General features: G+C 41.8%; 2 protein-coding genes across 2 annotated transcripts; one reads left to right on the top strand and one right to left on the bottom strand.

Moving 5' to 3' along the window:
- Positions 1–1,422: 1,422 nt before the first annotated feature.
- On the bottom strand, positions 1,423–13,759 carry LOC110990150 (serine-threonine kinase receptor-associated protein-like). The gene is made up of 7 exons (XM_022255008.2): positions 13,614–13,759; positions 10,494–10,629; positions 9,343–9,424; positions 7,317–7,489; positions 5,716–5,853; positions 5,336–5,472; positions 1,423–4,551 (listed from the first exon to the last, which is right to left on the bottom strand). Exons 1-7 carry the CDS (start codon positions 13,726–13,728, stop codon positions 4,331–4,333), a joined length of 1,002 nt encoding a protein of 333 aa, XP_022110700.2. The 5' UTR covers positions 13,729–13,759; the 3' UTR covers positions 1,423–4,330.
- A 68-nt stretch (positions 13,760–13,827) lies between these two features.
- Positions 13,828–19,230, top strand: LOC110991221 (transmembrane protein 9B-like). Its single transcript, XM_022256492.2, has 5 exons — positions 13,828–14,017; positions 15,685–15,785; positions 16,450–16,537; positions 17,030–17,158; positions 17,474–19,230. Exons 1-5 carry the CDS (start codon positions 13,955–13,957, stop codon positions 17,615–17,617), a joined length of 525 nt encoding a protein of 174 aa, XP_022112184.1. The 5' UTR covers positions 13,828–13,954; the 3' UTR covers positions 17,618–19,230.
- The last annotated feature ends 741 nt before the right edge of the window (positions 19,231–19,971 follow it).

The raw sequence follows: 19,971 nt of genomic DNA, 5'->3' as shown, positions 1-19,971 counted from the left end.
TGAGAGCTTTGCTAAAGCGCATCCATTAGGATGTGTTCATGCATATTTATTTTTCCATTTGTACCACACGAGGGCGTTATCAACTTCTTGCAAGTTTCTATAATATTGCAATGCAAGTGGGACTCAAACAATGCCTCAGTTCCCGCTAGTTTCACAAAATAAATTACATTCAATCCAGACATCTATACACATTCGAGGAAAAGTTGGTCTTGATTCCACTTTCCTGATACAACCTGTTAGGAAAACGATTCACTGATCAAAAATGAGCGTATGCTCATTAAAAAAAGTCATTCTCTAATTCAAAGTATGGCATAATGAAAAACGTGTGCAAAAGTGAACTATCAAAATATATTTTAATGAAACGGATTTATGGATGTCAATAATCATATAATTTTCCCTTGGAAAATTGAAAACATCTCATAGCATAAAGACACTCAAGACTATCCAAGTAGAATATGACCAACACAAAGAAATCTGTAACATATAAAAATCCAACATTTTCATGACAAAGGTTGCTCAAGAGGAAAGGTTGTATGACATACTCGAACTGTGTCATAAAACTACAGGAATTACATCTCAACTCCAGTAAAAATCCCTTTAAAGATTCAGAGCGATTGCGTACAGGCACACAGATGCTTCCCATTCAAGGTCAACAGATTCCTCAAATTCACAGCAAACTCAGTATAGAAAGCTAAAATCAAATTGGGGCTTTACTTGCATGTGCTGGGCATTAGGCACAAGCATGCAGAAATTTCAGGGAGAGAGACTTTGAATTGATGACACACAAAAAATATAAGGGATGACTCAAAGGGCGATTCTATTGTAGTTGAAAGATTTACTCTCATCATATATGCCCGACCTTGAAGGCACTGCATCACATATATTAGAGATGACAGGCTCTCCGAAAGGATTTCGGTATAAATATTAAAAACACCCCCCAAAAAACCCACAGGGGATTAAGCTGCTTCCAGAATAGGGGATAACCCCCCACACTGTGTTAAAGGTCATTTTTTGATTCATTTAATCTTTGATACTTAAAGAGTCTTGTTGAAAAAGAAACAATGAACATTGACACATGCTAGACTGTGACTGCACAGAATGACCAGACGCGAAATTTATGTTTTCCCATCCAATTTCCATCCCCAAAACATGTAAAAATATAATCAGACTTTACCGCCCGATAATACCAAATGACTAGTGTAACAAAATGCAGTTCTAGTTGTACACGTAATCATTTTTCCTATGTCCCCCCCCCCAAATCTTAACGGTGAAATAAATGTGGGTATCTGCTTTTTGTGGTCTTACAATTTTGGGGAGGAGAGTATGCAAATGAGTTACGAAGCATTTAACAGATTAAATTAAGGTTACGTCTAAATGAAGCTACAAAGAGGCAAGACAGAAAGAAGAGATTAAAGACCAAAATCAAGTCAACTCTTGGACAGAATTTGCAATCTTTATTTATTTCTGTTTTTTTTTTCAGGGATATTTCTGTGGCTCTGAAGGCCTGCCAATATTAATTATAGAGCACGGTTACTAGCCATGGTCGATGTGTGGTTTAGATGGGAACCACAGCTGGTGGAAGTATTACTCAATGGCAACAAAGCAAGAGGCAATGCCAGTGGATAACAAATGTAAGCAATGAAGGGCCTCATGAGGCTCTTACTGGTTCCAGAGTGAACACTTTACTTTTCGATGGGGTGGGATTTGTCTTAAAACCAAGTCTTTAGTAGTACTTGGGCTGATGATCTCCATTGGAGTTTTTAGCGAGCATGTGGAAATGACAGCGCAAGGCTATCTCTGAATCATCTGCTTGCACGTGTGAACTAGGGAGATGTTGTGCTTTACATGGAAATGTGGTGGGGAAAACTCTGCGTGCATGCACTTCACGCGCGCTTCCCACAGGCTGTGATGAGCAGGTGCACCCAATTTCAGTCGGAATGTACCAAAATCCTGTGTGCGCCTGGTGCCCCCCTTGTCTCTCCCTTTTTTCCACTGAGGGAATACGTCTACACGCAGCGGATACAACATCAAAGCCCAGGTGATGGTGACTAATCAGTAGTCTTGCATCCCTAAAAACATAGCGTGTCACTTGCACAATTATGTATATAAAACACATTACATGTAAATTTATATGACGGGTTTTGCCCTTACCCAACGTATATATTAATAAACACTCTATGCTCAGTGCTTGTCCGAGAGCTTGCAAAAAAAGTCACAAGCTTACTCGGGTGGGACTCGAACCCACGACCACCTGCTTACTTCGCAAGCTCTCGGACAAGCACTGAGCATACAGTGTTTATTAATATATACGTTGGGTAAGGGCAAAACCTGTCATATAAATTTACATCTCCCCAACGCAAAAAATACATCTTGAAAACATTACATGTAGTTCCAGAATCATCATATACTCCATTTGTTTACACTAGACTTCATGGTCAAAAATGATGTCACATTTCGGTACTCTATTCAGCAAAAGCAGCGGCGATAGAGGGCAATTTAACCCTAACCCTCCAGGGTACTTTGGCTAGAAACCTTGCCAGACACATCAGTCTGCATCATTTGTCAAAGTGGCTTTCCCTTCCCAGTATAACAAGACAGTATAACAGGTCATCTCTCCCAAGGTCAAACAACCTGGGAGTCTGTGGTTGCAAGACACCACAAGATCCAACAGTGACATGGTACAATGGGGCTGGCTCCCATTGTCTCAACATGGCTTGTTAGTTTGGCTGCTGTTGATTGCCAAGTGCATCAAACTTTTCACCTGATGCACTGTGCTGCGTCTAGCAGGGTTAGGATTAAAGAAGAAGATAAAGTGTAAAGTGTAAAGATAGTGTTTTTGTGACCCTTAAACCAGAATCATGATCATACCATTAGGACGATAACCAGATGTTTTTCAGACAGCGCCACCAAAAAAAACCCCCCCAAAACAAAAAACCGACAGAGATGACATACCAGGTGGCAGACGACATTGTTGACCATACTGTCATTTCGAATATTCAATATTTGGCAAGATTCCAACTGCTGCTCTCTTTCTATATTTTAGAAGAAACCATCCATTTTGTTTCACTGTAAGCAACAAGAAATTGAGGGATACATAATGTGCACTCACTTTGGAGAAAAAACAATGCGTTCTTCTTTCTGCCTTTTTGAACCAGCAGTGAATCGCCTCCAACCACCGCTTCTCATTTGGCCAGAATAATGACATCACACGGGCACAACTGAAGATGCAAAAACGCTCAACTAACAAGCGTAACAGGAACAAGTTTCTGGTAATAGTGGTGAAAACAAACCCTGCAAATTCTCGGAGCAACAAACTCTACTTATTGATGTACAATCTGCTGACATGTTTAACAAAAGTAACTCACAATATCAGAAGTTTTCATTTGCTGAATATTACAACCATTCAGTCATCACAATGCCAATCCGACCTGTTTGAAATCTGATTATTTCTAGCTATCCTACACCGTGTACATTAATATACAAAATACCGATATTTCACCCTTTGAGGGTGAATTGTACAGATTTTGCTGTTGGATATTGTGTACGATTAATTGGCTGATGTACCTCTCTGCGGAAGTTACCTGGTACCCTGACTTTCACAGCTGCGATGAAGGGTTTGTGAATAAATAGTCTTAGAGCAAGTCGGTGACATCAAACAATTGCTAACTGCTATGATTTGGGATGTGTTCTTTTTAACACGAGAGGGCAAAGAATGACATTCTCAAGTGGTTACAAAAAAAGACAAAAGTCCAACGTCACAGCAGTCAACAATTATTTATTTTCAAAAAATATTCAAGGAAGTCGCAAGGTCAAAGTGCAGACTCACTCCGCAAACAACTTGGTGAAAATCAACGCAGCGTGACCTTTGAGTACTGTAAACTTCGCTTGTGCACATGATGAGAGGATTCACCTCACACGTTGGACACAAACACTGAACATGCTTGTGTGTAGCCTTCACAGCATTGAGTGGGTAAATTCGTTCATGAGGAAAATCGAGACTGGGTTGTAGCGACAAAAAATGTGTCCCAAGTCCGTTTTTGGTGGACACAACATCTATATTTCAACACGTGTGTAGTGCCCACAACTACAGAAAAAGTATGAGTGTTGTCAAGAAGGATGGGTTGATAAAAACACTGCGCAAGAGCACTCACCATCTCTTTATAGCACATTTGACGTACCTACTTATATTTACATGTACCAACGTATACTTGCACTGTATTTTCTTCCCCTGTCTCTGAGAGGTTATGTATACACAGTCTTTACGGTGGCCAAAATACCTGCGACATCAATATCAAATTTAAATCCGACGGCTGTTCATATTCTCTGCCTATCACGATTCAGCTTCAGTAACCTGAGGGGTCACAACATCCGCCCCGGCGCACGCATCCAGCGCGGCCTCGTCGGGTTCGATGCACTTCCAGAGTCCGTAGGTCTTGCCCAGCGTCATCTGCCAGAGACGCAGAGTGCCGTCCTCTGAGCCACTGGCGTAGAGCTCACCGTCCGGGGAGAAACGGACACAGTGGACAGGACCGAAGTGGCCCTTGTAGGACTCTGTTCATGAAAATTTTGAGAAACTTTAAGCAGGAAGGAGGATCGTGTGAGTTATGAAGAAATTGGTGTGAAATGATTGCATTGGCGTGAATTGTTTTGAGCATGGTCTTCAAGTGTTAGTACACAATATATCAAGCTCTTCCCCAATGGGTTGCCATGTCCTTACATATTGTTCATAGCACTGTCGTGAGAATGTAAAACTCTGTTCATGAAAGGTCCGTGCAATCTTGAATTAAAACACTTTGGATTAAAGCTCATTTTACATTCTAACATTAAGAGATGTAGACAGCATCGCTGAACAGTCCTAAATGCAATCACGTTGCAACTGACACAACCACAGCCAGTCAGCAAAGTTGGATCATGTTCAACGTTGCCGCCAGTCAGAATCAGGTTTTCACATCAGGTCATATAAACTCACACGCTGGCATGACAGGCCTACAACAATGTCCTTCTTGCTTGAGTACCATGTATTTGGCTCATTTTATCCTTTTGACTAAAAAAGGATTCCCCTTTTGTCAACAAATAGCTTACCATGAATCAAATTCATCGAACTGAAGAACCGGTTTAGCGCCAAGATACAGTGTGACCAAACTACAAAGGCACTTTATACGAAAATTTTGTTATCAATTTTGTGTTCAATGGCGTCATGCACAAGTCTCTTCCACAACTGTCTACGCCTTGATATCTAGGGTGCAGCCGACAATCATTACAATCTGGAACTAGGCGGGAACAGTAAAAAGATACAATATGGTTGTGGAGTGCAGAAGTGCAAAACATGTCTCACCCAATTCCTTTCCATCTGAATAATCAAATTTGTAGATCTTCAGATCTTCCCCTCCGGCCACGAAGCAGGTTTTGTCTGGGTGGAGAGAGGCCGAGTTGATGGTGCAGGGTGCGTCAAGAGTCTTGATCAACTCAAATCTGTCAAAACAGGAATGTAAAATCAAGGTCTGTATCATTTCAAACTTGTAAAATCAGGAATGTAAAATAAAACTCTTGAGCAACATAAATCTGCTAAAAAGGAATATAAAAATGATGGTCTTGATCAAATCAACTCTACTCCATAAAAACGGGACTGTAAACCAAAGGTCTTGATCAATTCAAATCTGTCACAACAGGGATGTGAAACACAACTCAAATACACAACCAGTGGAATAATTCTACCTGTCTGTATCGTAGAAGCTGATTTTTTGGCCATGGGAGACAGTGCAGACATCTCCACTCTTGGTCAAGTCCAAGCTGATGGTGCCTGTGTCCAGGGTAACCTTCTTGATCTCTTCACCGCTGGCCATGTCCCAGACACTGTATATTGGACAAAATTGTCAAAGAGCTTGTTCAGTTCTTTTTCTCACTGCACTTTGGATGCGTCACTCAGGACTGCCGAGGGCTACCCTTTTCAATCCTGCTTTAATAATGCAACCAAATTCAATGTTGGTCATACATGTATGATGTTGAATATTGCTGGAGTCAGGAGTTAATACAAGATATAAGAGGAGCCTTTTTTTTAAGTTGGTGCTGAGATTTTTTGTTCTGGAGATAAATGCATGTAGCTATCGTTTAGCATGCTACACCCTTGTGCATGCCAAACAATGCATGTGGCCATTGTTTGGCACGCACAAGGGTTTATCCACAACAAACACAGGGCAAGGCCTCCATTCGTTTTCTGTTTTCTCCAAATGACACAATCTACATTCAGAATTTGCATCTTGGCATGAACAGAAAAAAAGCCCTTTAAGCTTGTTACAGTTGAGCTCTGAAGACAAATGACACTGCGTTTGATTTGAATGCTTCCATATTTTATTTGAACAGACAAAATCAGAGAAAACGTGTTTTCCTTAGAGGTGCTCTTTAAAGGTTTGGAATTTCTTTAATGGAAAGGCAAGGCTATGGCGATGTGCAACAGTATCACTGCACAATCCACCCATGAGCCGAGATACTAGTTTCGTTTTGAAGGTACCTGTTGGTCTTTTCTGATTTCATTAGCCTATTTACAATATAATATCCGGATCTCCTCCAGCTTTTATGAACAAAATAAGTTGGTCACATTTTCCTTCAGGGAAAAAACCAATCTTGACTGGATATGTAAATAATACAACATGTTGTTGCAAGAAAGTGTTGGATGGTGTTTTTGTGATAATTATTGCAGACAAGATAATTACTGCTGGCGTTGTACTTTGAAGGCCAATCTATCTTTTATCCATCATTTACATTTTTAGACAAAATGAACCAAACAAATGGGCTACGGAATATAATAATATACTGAAAGCATCCTGCTTATTTGTAAATATTTAACAGTCAACTTCAAAACCTTTCGCTGACCTTGTCAAGATCATTTCAGGATCACTTTTCAAATTAAGAGCACCGATTTTTTAATCATACTTTCAAATTAAACAATTAAAACTGTTTTCTAAGTTGATGTCTTTCATCAAGCCCGTTGGACTTAACTGAAGTATGGCATTCTTTATAAAAGCAGTAATTTAAAGGCCCCGCAAAGGTCTTGACAAATTATTTATGAAATATTGTCTGGAAATTGAGGACTGTTCAGCATTATGAGAATTTCTGGACTCTGCGATCGGTTACGATGAGGAATGAGCCTATTCGGTATTCCAACAGAACATGCTCAAAACGAAGCAAGTCCGAGGTCATTCAGATGCATATAAGAGGTCTGTCCTATCAGTGCTGCCCAACAAGGACTTACATGTATGCTTTGCTCTCGAATGACTTGGCTTTTCTGGAACACCAGATTGGCTCATTTGAAGGCCTACCTGACTGTCTTATCGTCTGACGCGCTAATCAGCTTCTTGTCATCGCTGCACCACAGCGCACAGCGGATGTTAGCTGTGTGGGCGGGAATCTCCACTGGCTCCGCCTCCACCTTGGCAAGGTCAAAGATCCTGAGTTTCTTCTCGTTGCTTCCCGTGAGTAGCCTGCCGGTGTCCTGCAATGATTAAGGAAGTAAGATGTTTTTTAGGAATGTTAGTAGGCCCGACAATCAGAACTAATACTAATGTATGTTCTTTGATTGGGTTTCTGGATGGAAGTGCTCTATAGTACCTGTGTTGTTATTAACAGGTTCAATATATTTCTGGAAGTGCATGTAGAATACGGGTGATTCACAATAGTGCACCACCAAGAGTTTGCAACACGGCCCATCAAAACGCCCGAAATTTGTCAACCCTTTCCAAACGCGCATTGGGTTGACAAATTTCGCGCATTGTGATCGGCAAACGCGTTGCAAACTCTTGGTGGCGCACTATTGTGATACGGCCGTATTCCTCCTCCTTTGACCAGGGCCACATCCAGTATTGTAAAGTAACTACCAGTGCCACACACCTTCAATGGTGAAGGAGAGAGGGATGTGGGGACCACACAGGAACCTGTATTGTGCTACTGAATGCAGCCCAGGTTTCAGGTAGTGTGAAGTGGTTACACATTGGCTGTACAAACAATCTCCACTGGGAAAAGCACTACAAGCCCAGGATGTTAGTGCATCTAGGATGGAGGGCACATCAGCGGTCGAGTTCCGGCGGACTGTTTTTAATACGGATGTCTTATTCTCGTGCTCGAACATGACCTAAGAACACTGTTCTCAGAACAGGATCACACACCACCTCCTTGTCAGGGTTTTACAGGAAGACACAGAAATACTTATGGGATTTTGTTTTTTTGAAGAGCTGCCAAAAACAGGATGATGGCTTACAAAGCCAAAGACAGTGGGAAGTTTTGCAAAAATTAACATTAATATTTTTCCGTAACACAGAAATGAAATGAATGAATTCAGCCCAGTTATCCAAATGTTAACCTTTGAAAAACGTGCATGGACGCCACCATGTTGCATGTTACTTGCCACTACTACCAGCCATAACCAGTGTTATGTTCTCGGCATTCGAGCAGCTGACCCCCGAACAACATACTGAGCTGTTCGTGAACAAACGAGAACAAGGTGCCCGAACTCAACCAGTGAGTCTCACTATGTCTGGACTGGTCCAAAGAGATGCCATAAACTGCGGTGGCACTGTACGAACATGCACATTCTACAGCTGGACCCGCGCCTGCATTTGGAAAATCATGACACTCTACCAGGCAAAGAGGCATGTACCGCCCATCCAAGAGCATGGTGCCGCCGCAGTAATGGCCTCTAGTTCTGGTTGCTGAATTACACTACAGCATAGTCATGTGGGTGCCAGACACAGGGTGCTAATGGCACTCAATTATTGGCCTGGCCTCTCTAACTGTCACCAAGCGAGGGGGTACTTGTATCTATGAACACTGCCCAACCCAGTCTCTACCTTTAGTTCTGTACATTTTGCAACTGCCACATTGTGATACACTTACACTATTGCATTGTGCCCTCTATGCTGTACTTAGTGTTTAAAAAGATTGCTGGCACAGATAGTCTGGGCAGAGATTTGAATTACTGATCTTCAGCTCATAAAGCGAGCTGCTAAACCACTGAGCCATGCAAACTGATCTGGAACAGGGTTGCTTTCCGTGACGCTTTATCCGTAGTTTTACGGAATGAAGCTCATTTATACACCTTACTGGTTGTGCTCAACAGAGGGCGCACTGCACTGCACCAGCAAAATTTGTGTATATTGTATATTGTGGAAAATATGTGCACAACTGACCAAATGAGACTGGGTTGGTACTGCTGATATGCATGCCCTTCTATCCTCTCGCCATAAAAGCTCCAAGACAACTTTCAAGTTGTTTTGGAGCTTTGTCTCTTGGAGCTTTGTCTACAAAAGGCAGCAGGATAAAATTCAAAGCATTTGCAGGCGTTTACTGTACCTTTGAGAAGTGGACTGCCTTGACGATGTGTTTGTGGGCAAAGCTGTGTAGCTCATCCCCAGAAATGGGATCCCACACTTTGCTGAAGGAGAGGACGAATAAAACAGTGAAAATGAAGACAGTGACGAGTAAAGATAAATACAAAGACCCTTGTTGATATAAATATTATCAATGTCACATAAACCAGAAGGTGCAAGTGACTACGAAATTGAAATTAGAATTAATGAAAAACAGTGGATGCAGAACTTACTCTTTGGAGTTGAGGTCCTGAAATAAAACTAAACTGGTGCTTTTTTGAACTCTCTATAACTTTCCAAATTATTCCAAATGTACTAGGAAGTTTGGGAAAGTTTTGCAGGAATAGGAGAGATACAGCACAGCCATGATTAATTTACAGGGGGCTTGGTGTTCCTTGAAAGTTTCCATGAAAGAATGAGTTAATGGTTCCTGCCCATCAAGAAGGTTCGGGGAAGTTCTCACAAAAGTTCAAGAACAAAGAGTGAGTCATGTTTGGGGAAGTTCTCACAAAGGTTCCAGGCACAAAGAATGAGTTCATGGGTTCCTACTGAATCAGAGGATTCAAGAAGGTTTGGGGAATTAATTTTTAATTAACATTGGTGTAAGGGAAAAACCTTTCACATCTTTGCAATACAAGTACATCTTGAAATTCTGGGAAGCTCTCACAAAAAGTTCCAAGAACAAAGAATGAGTCATTGGGTTCCTGCGCATCGGAGGATTTAAAGACGGCTCAGGGAAATTCGCACAAAAGCGCCGAAAGGGTAAGGATTAGGGACCATTTACAGAGTTGAATGAGGCAATCACTGTTGACGGAGATCGACATAAGGCACAAGGCAGAAACCCCTCATTCTGCATCATGTTACTGGCTTCCCACAACAGCACCCCATGAGAAGACTCGAAGGCACGAGGAGAAAGCTATGATATATAACAAAACCACTGATTTGCCAGAACATGTTGCCTCAGTACGGCAACTTTTGAATACTGGTCAGGTTTCTGAACACTGTTGTTTTGTGTCCTGCACTGTTTGGTCACTCTCATTGTCAGACCCATACGAGGCAACCATGTTCAATATTTTTTACTGCGCAGAACTCCTAACTGCAATTTGTGCAATTTTGAAGATGAGGGGAACCTACGCTGTGAAATCTGCAGCTCCGGTGGCTGCTCGGGTGGCCTCCATGTTCAGTGTTGCACCCCAGACAGCCCCCTTGTGGCCATCAAACGTCCCCACCCAGTCACCCGTCTCTCCCTGCCGAAGCATTGGCTTGCCATCTGACAAAATAAACAAACAAATATTAGACAGCCCCTAAGCATGATTTCTCACACTCACAAAACAGCTATCAGTATTCGTTTGTTACATGATTTGATTGACCAGACTGTCACTTTCTTAGCGCTCCAACTGCTTGGTACGTAAAGGAGTCGGGATCAAATGCAAGTCAAAATTTGTCGATCGCGAAAATTCATGTATGCACTGTGGTGGCAAAAATTTTTGCAAACAAATGGCAACCCGCACATAGTCTCAGGTAGGGCTTGAAATTAATGAGCAGAGGTAGCTAAAATGCACCCGTTTGTCTCAGAAATGCACCTGCAAATCATAAAGACGGGCGCAAGTACTTACGCCCGTTTGATTCCATGTACCCGAACATTTTTACCGTTTGTTTCTACTTTTGTCATGAAAAATACCTGAACTTTTTGACTTCACTTCGGACCAGCCTTGTCACGGAACAATAACACGGTACAATTTTGTTTACGAGGTCACCGAGCGCACGCCGCAGTCCGGCATGCGATGCATGCACACACATGAACGTACACACACGCATACCCGCGGCCAGTGTCACGATTGTATGGAACTGGCCCCTCGTTGGTAAATTCAAGCCAAACAAGTGAATTAGGCTTAGACTTTAGTTTCGTTGGTTCCAGTCAAAGCTTGAAAACGTGGTTTTGAACCATGCTCCAAAATAGCTCGAACCAGCTGCGAAACCAAAGTCTCAGCCTAATCCACAAAAATGCTAGATTGCTGCAGTTAGTTCCCTTTTACGTCTCTGTGCACGACTTTTTGCGTAGTGTCACTAAGCACGTGTTTGAGGTTGCGGTTGGCAGCATACTCACTACTAGTTGTACGTCGCGTGCAACCCACAAAAGTAGCAACTCGATCGAGGCTTTAATATCTGCCAAAGTCTAAGCCGTAAGTTATCAGTATCATTGATTTAAACCATCCAAGGTCTTTGCTTTTTTTTCTTGAAAATATGTCTTTAATATTGTATGGCAGCTACTTGCTCCCATAAAGTGACAAATTCAGCTGTCTAGCAAGTACTTGCTCCCGTGATGATTAGCCCAATTTCGAGCCCTGCTCAGACTAAGTAGTGAATATCCTCCAAGGTGAAATTTCAGCTCATAAAACCTGGTGGATGTCAAATGACAGGAAGTCGCCTGCATTTCCTATATCCCAAGTCAGGGCCCAGCATCGACAAAGGAGCATACGAAGGGCCTGGTTAGAGGGCTCAGTCATTGTCAGTGCGTGGTTACACAACACTGCCTTTAAACCCAGGCTTTTAACTAGGGAACTACACCACAGGGAAGGAATTCCACATACAGTCAACACTTGACCAGGTTGGGGACCAAGGCTTGATCTACATGTAGCAACACTGTGCTGTCCCTTGATCGAGCGACGATGACATCATTCTGTTCTCATGAGATTTTGATACCGGTAGTATCAGAGATTTCCATTCTAGATACTTTTCTGGAAAACCCACATACAAATCACACAATTTGCAAATGAAATTGATGAAGAAATTTTTGCCGTTTGCCAAGTCGTCTGTTAGGACAACTCGATTGTTGAGATGTCTACACGAAATACAGCAGTTTTGCCAGTTCCAGATCTGTGAAAATTATTCAGTCAGATTGCAGCTACAAAATATGAATGTTGAGTAGGAAAATATGTATTTGGGATCACATGGTGAGTGACATATCACTCTGTAAATATTGGTCAATTCTTATCGCTTCCACTTTAATTGATAAACCGTTCAAACATGTTGAAGTGTGAGTCAGACATCTAGCCAAAATTTCTTTTCTAGAAATTTTCCGAGAACAAGTTTTGTACAAGAGCTTGCATTTCACCTTTTAAACAGAACTTATCTGAGAATACTTCCAGAACTGTAAGGTTTATACAAACCTTACAGACAGCAATGTAAATAGTGCATAACCGACATGGTGCTACTTCGGTTTGCATGGAATTTTTGTGCCGTTACACTGATTTTCCCCCTATAATTTCATGAGGTCTCCCGGGATACTGTATGGTATGAGATGGGAGGGGGGTTCATTTACATTCTACCATTAAAATGGTGAAATTTACAAGAATTTTCCTTATCCACACCCGTGTCCACGACTGCCTGCTTAGCTCACCCGGTCATGTCAGTTGAAAGGTCACTGTTGTCAGCAGTGTGGCAGCTTTATCAATTACAACGTGGCTCCAGTCTATTTCTATTCAGTTTCCTCTCTCGAATGAAAGAAAATTTCACTAACTACAGCACGTCTCTTATTTCATACGTCACGTGGCCAGGTCGTTCCGTTGGATTACACATTATACGCATTTACATTTATAATGTAAATGCACCCCCACATCCCATAACAAACTCTATCCCGGAAGACCTCATGAAATTATTGGGAGAAAATAGATGTAACAGCATAGAAATTCCATTCTATTTATGTTGTATAAATCTTACAGTTCTAGAAGTAGTCTGAGAATGTGTAACTGAAAAAGTAACACAAAGGAGGTAGGTTTTTATTTCAAGCGATCTGGAACTAGGAAAAATCCAGCGGGAAGAGTTCCACAACACCAGTAATTATTCCCTACAGTGATCTATTAGCCGTCAGAAAGCAAAAATATAATCCTGAAAAATTTAATTTAGAAGGGAAAAAACCAAGTTGTTTACTTGTATTTCAAATTTTTAAGACCAGTCTCATAGGGTCTGTGCACAGGGTGTCAAGTGGCGTCCGTATATGGAAGTTCATGGCCATGGCTAGGTCAGTGCACATGCAGGTGCAAGATCGATAGATCACGTAAAGATCAACTAGCTGCGACCACCATTTTTATAATAGGGACCTACCTCAGACATTAGGTTTGTTAGGGACCCGCATAAATGAGCGAGGGAGATGTTAATTTATTAAGTAGGAAATTGTAATTAAAATGGTGTCTCTATGGTCAAACTGAAATGGACAGGCTAAAATTCGAAATACGTCAAATCATTTCTACCAACCTTTGCAAGCACTGATGAGGAAATACCCATCGGGTGTGATTCCGCTGAAATCTAGGTGAACAACGGGCCTCGTGTGTCCACTGCAGCTCAGCGGAATCTGCCTCAACGTCGCCATGCTGAAAAATTGAGCGTTTGAACTTCACCAGAGGGCGGTATTCATGAATATCGTGCAGTGAAAGTAAAGAGGGCGCGCTAACCCGGAAAGATTCAGGAATCGTTTTACACTGCACTCACCGTTCTCGTGATCAAAACACGATGCTGCAGCTGTGTCCGTGAATTGTGCGACAGAAAGATTTCAATTTTTACATCGAATTTCGAGGAGTGATACCTTCCATTTTGATATGTCTTTCAATACTTTTACATTTGTACTCCTAATTGGCATCGTGTGCTTCGGTGTGACCAAGGTTTGTCATTTTCCTAACGTCAGGATATATTCTTACTAGTACTAGTCAGTGACAACCTGAGCAAAGATGGTTCATGGTGTTAGAGTGGGATTTCACTTTGCTTTACTACTCAGCACTAGCACTTCGTAGCAGGCCTGCATACCCCCAGAAGTGTGGGGTCGGACCCCGCACTTCTGGGGGTAAGACCTGCACTCACTAGTAATAGTATGGATTACCATGATTACTAGAAAGAGTTCCATATACGGACGCCACTTGACACTCTGTGCACAAACCCTGTGGAACTGGTCTGCAGTGGAACTGGTCTGAAGTAAGCGGCTTGGTTTTTTCCTTCCTAAATTGAACTTTTCTGGACATAATTTTGCTTTCTGACGGTAATAGGTCACTGTGGAGGATAGGCCTAATTACTGGCTTCTGTATGTGGAACTATTTGTTGCAAGGGTAAAAGGGGGAGTATTGGACCGATTATGGAAAACAGGCACTGCCTGCTGTAAGTGACGGGCCAATTTCATAGAGCTGCTTACATGTAAGCACAAAATTTGCTTAAGCGCGGAAAACCTTACTTGGTAAATCAGGTAACCAGCCAAAATTCCATGTGATGTATAGTGTTTTGATATCGTAGTTAACTGTTGTTGGTTAGCATGACAATCAGATGTAATTTGAGCTGGTAACCTTTGTTTATTAAGCAAAGATTTTTTACCGCTTAAGCAAATTTTGTGCTTAAGCAGCTCTACGAAATTGGCCCCTGACTGCTGCATAGCATCATTGCTAACCACGAGTATGTGTTTCATCCATTAACCCCCAGTCAGACATGTCAGACGCAAGGTTTTTGCTCAGTAACCATCAAAATCTGCGTCTTGTTGAATATACCCACACTTACATGTCAGCAGATAGGCTTCGTTAGTTGGAGTATTCAACCAGAATAAAGTAAAACCAGCATGGCCCGGGGTAACTGTGCAAGTGAGATCTAGACTTAAACTAAGATTTGTGCTAAATAGCAAGCAGTTGAATTCTCCCATGGTTGAATATACTCCCGCTTACCTAACACTAGTTACATGGAGCTATGTGTGGGAGTACGATCAGTCCCTCTGAGGTGCAACAGGGTATTTAGATAATGTTTATCTTTCCTAGGGAAATCTTAGACTTTATTTCCCTCATTTTTAGTATTTATCCTGTACCATTAGTTAGAAAAGGTGATCAGCTGTTGTGATGGCCAAAAGATTGACTGATGGTGCTGCAAGATCCACTGATAGCACGTTGAATGACCAATCAGGCAGATGGACCGAATGAGCCTTTTGAGTGCATTATTGGACACTGTGTGCAAGTTTCAGCATGTGCAGCGGCTTTCAGAGCACATACATTTCACCGGCCAGTTTTTGCTTGCATGCCTTAATACACTTTGCAGTATACAATCACCGAGTCACAACGTTGCGCAAGTTTTGCCGTGGTGCAGAATTTACACAATCTTTGAGCATTCACAAAAAACTTTTAAATTCACAACGAAGGCATGTGTAATGCTACTGAGAACTCTCTGGAAGGAAGGGAAATGAAGCAAACCAAAAATTTTTCTTTTTCTTGTGATTGAAAAAGATACTGAATTGCACTGCTGTTCACCTGTTCCCACCCTTGCCCAGCTTAAATATCGCACATTTGCTTTTGTCATGCCTCAGGCACAGTTTGAGGACTGTCGATGCAAGTGCGTCTGTCCTGGAGATCCCAAGACCAAGCACAAAGTCAACGTGACCGTGGTCAGCGTGCCTGCCTATGAGTGGTAAGCCAACCAACTGGCTGTTTTTTTTTTCAAGAACGCTGTGGTACTTCATGTAAAACCTGTGTCTCAAGGCAACACACAAATCTTGTACCTGGAGCTTCGTCTTAGGACTTGGACTGTAGATACATGAACATGGGAACGTGCTGAATGTATGTAGGCACAGCCATACCCCAGGAGGTCTATATTGGATAAGAGGCTGTGCTTACCTGTTACTTTTGATACTTGGGAGTGCTGGTTGGTTACGTTTTATTGTTGGATTACTGTTACCTTTCTGTCATCTTGATATTACCATGTGATGCATGAGTATACTCCCATCTGATTGAGAGAATACACGATTGCTTACTCGTGGGTCTTACCTCTGCTGTTCACATGAGAGCAACATGCTTAAGCACAACAAAAGAGAGAGACTTGGTCAATGCCATCGGCGCCTCGTACGTGGTTCCCTTCCAAAGCCTCCATGGTTTTGTACATGTTTAGATTGTGCATACTCTGCAGGCAACTCCCAGCACAGAGAAGCCCACAAAGATCAGTCTGTCAATTCAGCATTCCAGCCGCAAGAACCATTCAATTACTGGAAATATTTCTGGCAACTAGATTAAGAAATGTCAGAATTTTATTGACTTTGTACTTGCATGAAGTTTGGTGTTTTTTGTTCTTTCCAAAGCTTTTGTGAGCATATTACAGGTAGGAGCGAGCTGGAATGCCTCCGCTGTGAGTGTCGATACGAAGTCCGGTCTACCACAGTGATCAAGGTATAAAATGAAGATTGAGTTGGAGGCCTGTGCCTAGTGTCAGAGGCTCTTTTTTTGAGGGGGGTATCCTTCTTGCAACCTTTACCCTCCAGATTCCACTTAACTTTGTTTTTGGTGTCAGGAATATGTCCTTTGCTGACATCAAGTTTGATGGGGAGAAGGGACACCAATACATGTATAATGGAACATAATGTACATAAAGGAAGGCAACCTTAGTATGGCTGTTTTCTTGGTTTAACAGTATAAACCTCTATTTAAAACCCTTGTTTTGAAGTTACTACTTTGCCTCAAAGGTAAGGCCTTCAAGGAATTATGCAAACACGGTAGGTTTAAAAGATCTTTTTTGCTTTGCAACTGTAATTAATGTTGGTTTTGTTTTTGATGGTTGGCTTTCAAATAAATGGACAATCTGCGGTAAACATGAAGCCTTCTCTTCAAGACATCTTTAAGCTGGATATTCACCTCTCTGCTTGGTCACGTTTTCTCCAACAGATTGTGGTCATATTTGTACTCGTTTTGATCGCCATCTTGTTGGTGTATCTCATTGCGCTGCTGATCATGGACCCGGGCATGCTCAAGCGGAGTGAAAGTGATCGCAGACGACAAACTCAGGAAATACTTGTGAGTGGAGTGTTTGTTGTGGAGGAGATTATTGGAGGATTCCTTGTGCCCATAAAGAAAATAACTGTGATGATTTGCCCTTTACCGATGTAAACCGTAGTCAGAAAGGGGTATGGACTTTGACAGCGAACTGGTGATGATACTGGTATTGACAAACTAGAAGTAATTTATTTTGGTTGTCCCTTTTCAAAATCTCCTTTTGAATGTGGAAGAAAACGGAGATGAATTATAATAATTTGAATACACGTATTGTAGTTTATTGTAACATCTCTTTGCCATTGCTTTGTGTGTAATTTCTGTTTTTTGTCCTCACAGCATCAGGATTCTTCCAATGGGTTGCATGAGTCGTCGTACCTCCGTCGTCGCCTGGGTCGTGTCGGATCAGCCCAGAAGCGGTGGCAGCACAAAGTCAAACAACAACGTCAGGACGTCTTTCAGGACCACACCCTGCTGAGCTAAGCCTGACCGAGGTCTTGGCAAGCCAGCATCTGGGATTTGGGTGACTGTTTTCCGGAATGGAACAGAATGGATTCCAAATATTGAAATCTAAACAGTGGCCTCCAACTCCACTTTTTGTCTTTTTTTTGGGAGGGGGAAGATTCAACTTCGTATAGTACAGTACATGTAGCTGTTCTTATAGTCCAAGAGTCGATTTTAGGACACGCCTGACAGTTTGGAAAGCTGGTTGACTACAGGAACCAAGCAATTCTGGAAAGAAACAGGTGCGGTAAAGCTCTTAAATAAGATGGGCACCTCTCAGATCAAGCTAGTCTATTTCATCTGTGAAATGCAAACTTCTTTAATAAAGAACATTAGGAAGCAAATAATTATGTTGAAGATAATTACACCTTTCTGTGACCCTCAATTCACTTACACTGTCGGGTTTCACAAGTGGCACCATTGGCTGCCAGGTATCACGCATTTTGGGATCTGCAGTCCATTCTGGGAAAAGTTGGTCACTTTTTTGCACAGGGTTAAATTATGTATGTTAACTAACGGTACATATCTGTTCAAATGACTAATAGTACATAGAGCAATAGGTTATATACTCATTGCATCGTAAGTGCAGTACCTTTTTTCACTGGGCCAAGTCCAGTGATCAGCTAAGGATTGGAATTCACTCAGGCTGCTTTGTGATTACTTGGCTGTAGCTTCAAATTACGGCTCAATGGGAACTTGTAGCGGCCACTTCCATAGAGTCATGCATCATTTCTAGCCGCAGCCTAGAAATGTTGGCAAAACTTAAGCACTGAGATATTTGCTCAAGCAAAAGGTGGTTACCAGCCAAGAAGGCAGTGTTTCTATCGTGTGACTGGTTCCCAGCAGGTGTTTGATTGGCACATGAACTTGGCCAGTGGTATCTTTTCCAGGAGTTTTATGATTTTGGGCCCTGGTGTTTGTGGCCAGTGAGGAGACTAATGTACAGCTGTCCTGGATTTGTACCTGTGTAGCATCCCATCAGTCCTAGAGCCCTATTTAATGATGATATAAGGCAGTTTTTACTGCAGTGCATGGTGGAATAGAATGAGGAGTCATTGGTGCATATATCGCCATACATACGTCATAAGCTTATGCATACGATTCTCTCCCTTTCCAGAAGGCGATTTATTTGATATCAATTGTTTTAAATCTTTGAAGTATTTATATTCCCCGACAGGAAATGTTAAGATTGCATCTTTCAATTTCTTGTGATTGGATGCAAACCCTACGTCTAAACCATTTTCCCTACTTGTGGCACATGACACCTGTGTTCACCACACCAATGACACCGATTCAATCCCTGTGTTGATCAATCACTGTGCAGTAAACACTGACGGTTCGCCAGCACCAAGGGCTGTTATACGTTATTATCTCTAATAGTCCTGAAGAGTCCAACTACTGGAGGAGTTTCTCCAACCATTAGATGATTCAGTGCTGTTAGAGTGAAGCAATGTGTACTATGTAATAAATTTGGAGGTGGATTTGTACATGTTAATGTGTAATATTTTGTACATTGTGAAACATTTTTCAGCCAAGGAGGCTAGTACTTGCATTTTATTAAACAGACATGAATTTATTTATAACAATAGAAAGTGCGAGTTTGTTTTATTCATCCAAGTGTGTAGCCAGTTGTAGGAAGTCTGAATCAAAGAATTGGAATAACTGATATCTCCATGTTTGCATTTCCTTTCTAATATAAATTAAAACCTACCGTGGAAATGTGAGAACACAAAGGGTGATGCAAGCCCCCCCCCACTTTTTGTATACATGTTAATAATGTGTATATATATGCACCATGTTCTCAGACTTGTACCAGGAACTTAAATTATCCTTTCATGCGGAACTGCTCACATATGCATAATAATGAAGAGATAACTACCTTTCCCCCTACCTTGGGGAGGGGGAATCAAAATTCTTGACAAGGCACATTGGCTGGGCAGAACTCTACAAATTCTGCACAACTTTGTGCTTTCTTAGTATTAGTTGTATGGTATCAGTAGGCGGAGATTTTGGACTTTTTTGGGGGGGGAGTGAGGCACCTTTAAATTCTGATCGACACTTTCTGGTCAATAAAAATTGAACTTAACAAGAAGATTCAACCAATAGATTTGTTAGAATCCCTTTGTGCATTTCCGAGTGGACATTATCGAAGGGAGTGCCGATGGAAACGTTCACAGCCTTACCCTTCCTCTCCTAACTAAAAATCCTGAACTTGCTTCTTTTCAAGGGTGTATAGACCTCCCTCTCGGGCCACCCCTTAAAAAAACATGCCGATTGCTTTCATCTTTGGCACAAAGCATGTATAACTTTGTCAACAATCTACCTTGCTTATG

Source organism: Acanthaster planci, linkage group LG03, assembly GCF_054643075.1.
Source record: "Acanthaster planci isolate LZ-2023a linkage group LG03, COTS_SCS, whole genome shotgun sequence".
In the NCBI taxonomy this organism is placed as follows: domain Eukaryota; kingdom Metazoa; phylum Echinodermata; class Asteroidea; order Valvatida; family Acanthasteridae; genus Acanthaster; species Acanthaster planci.
This window is presented reverse-complemented; position numbering and strand designations above follow the sequence as displayed.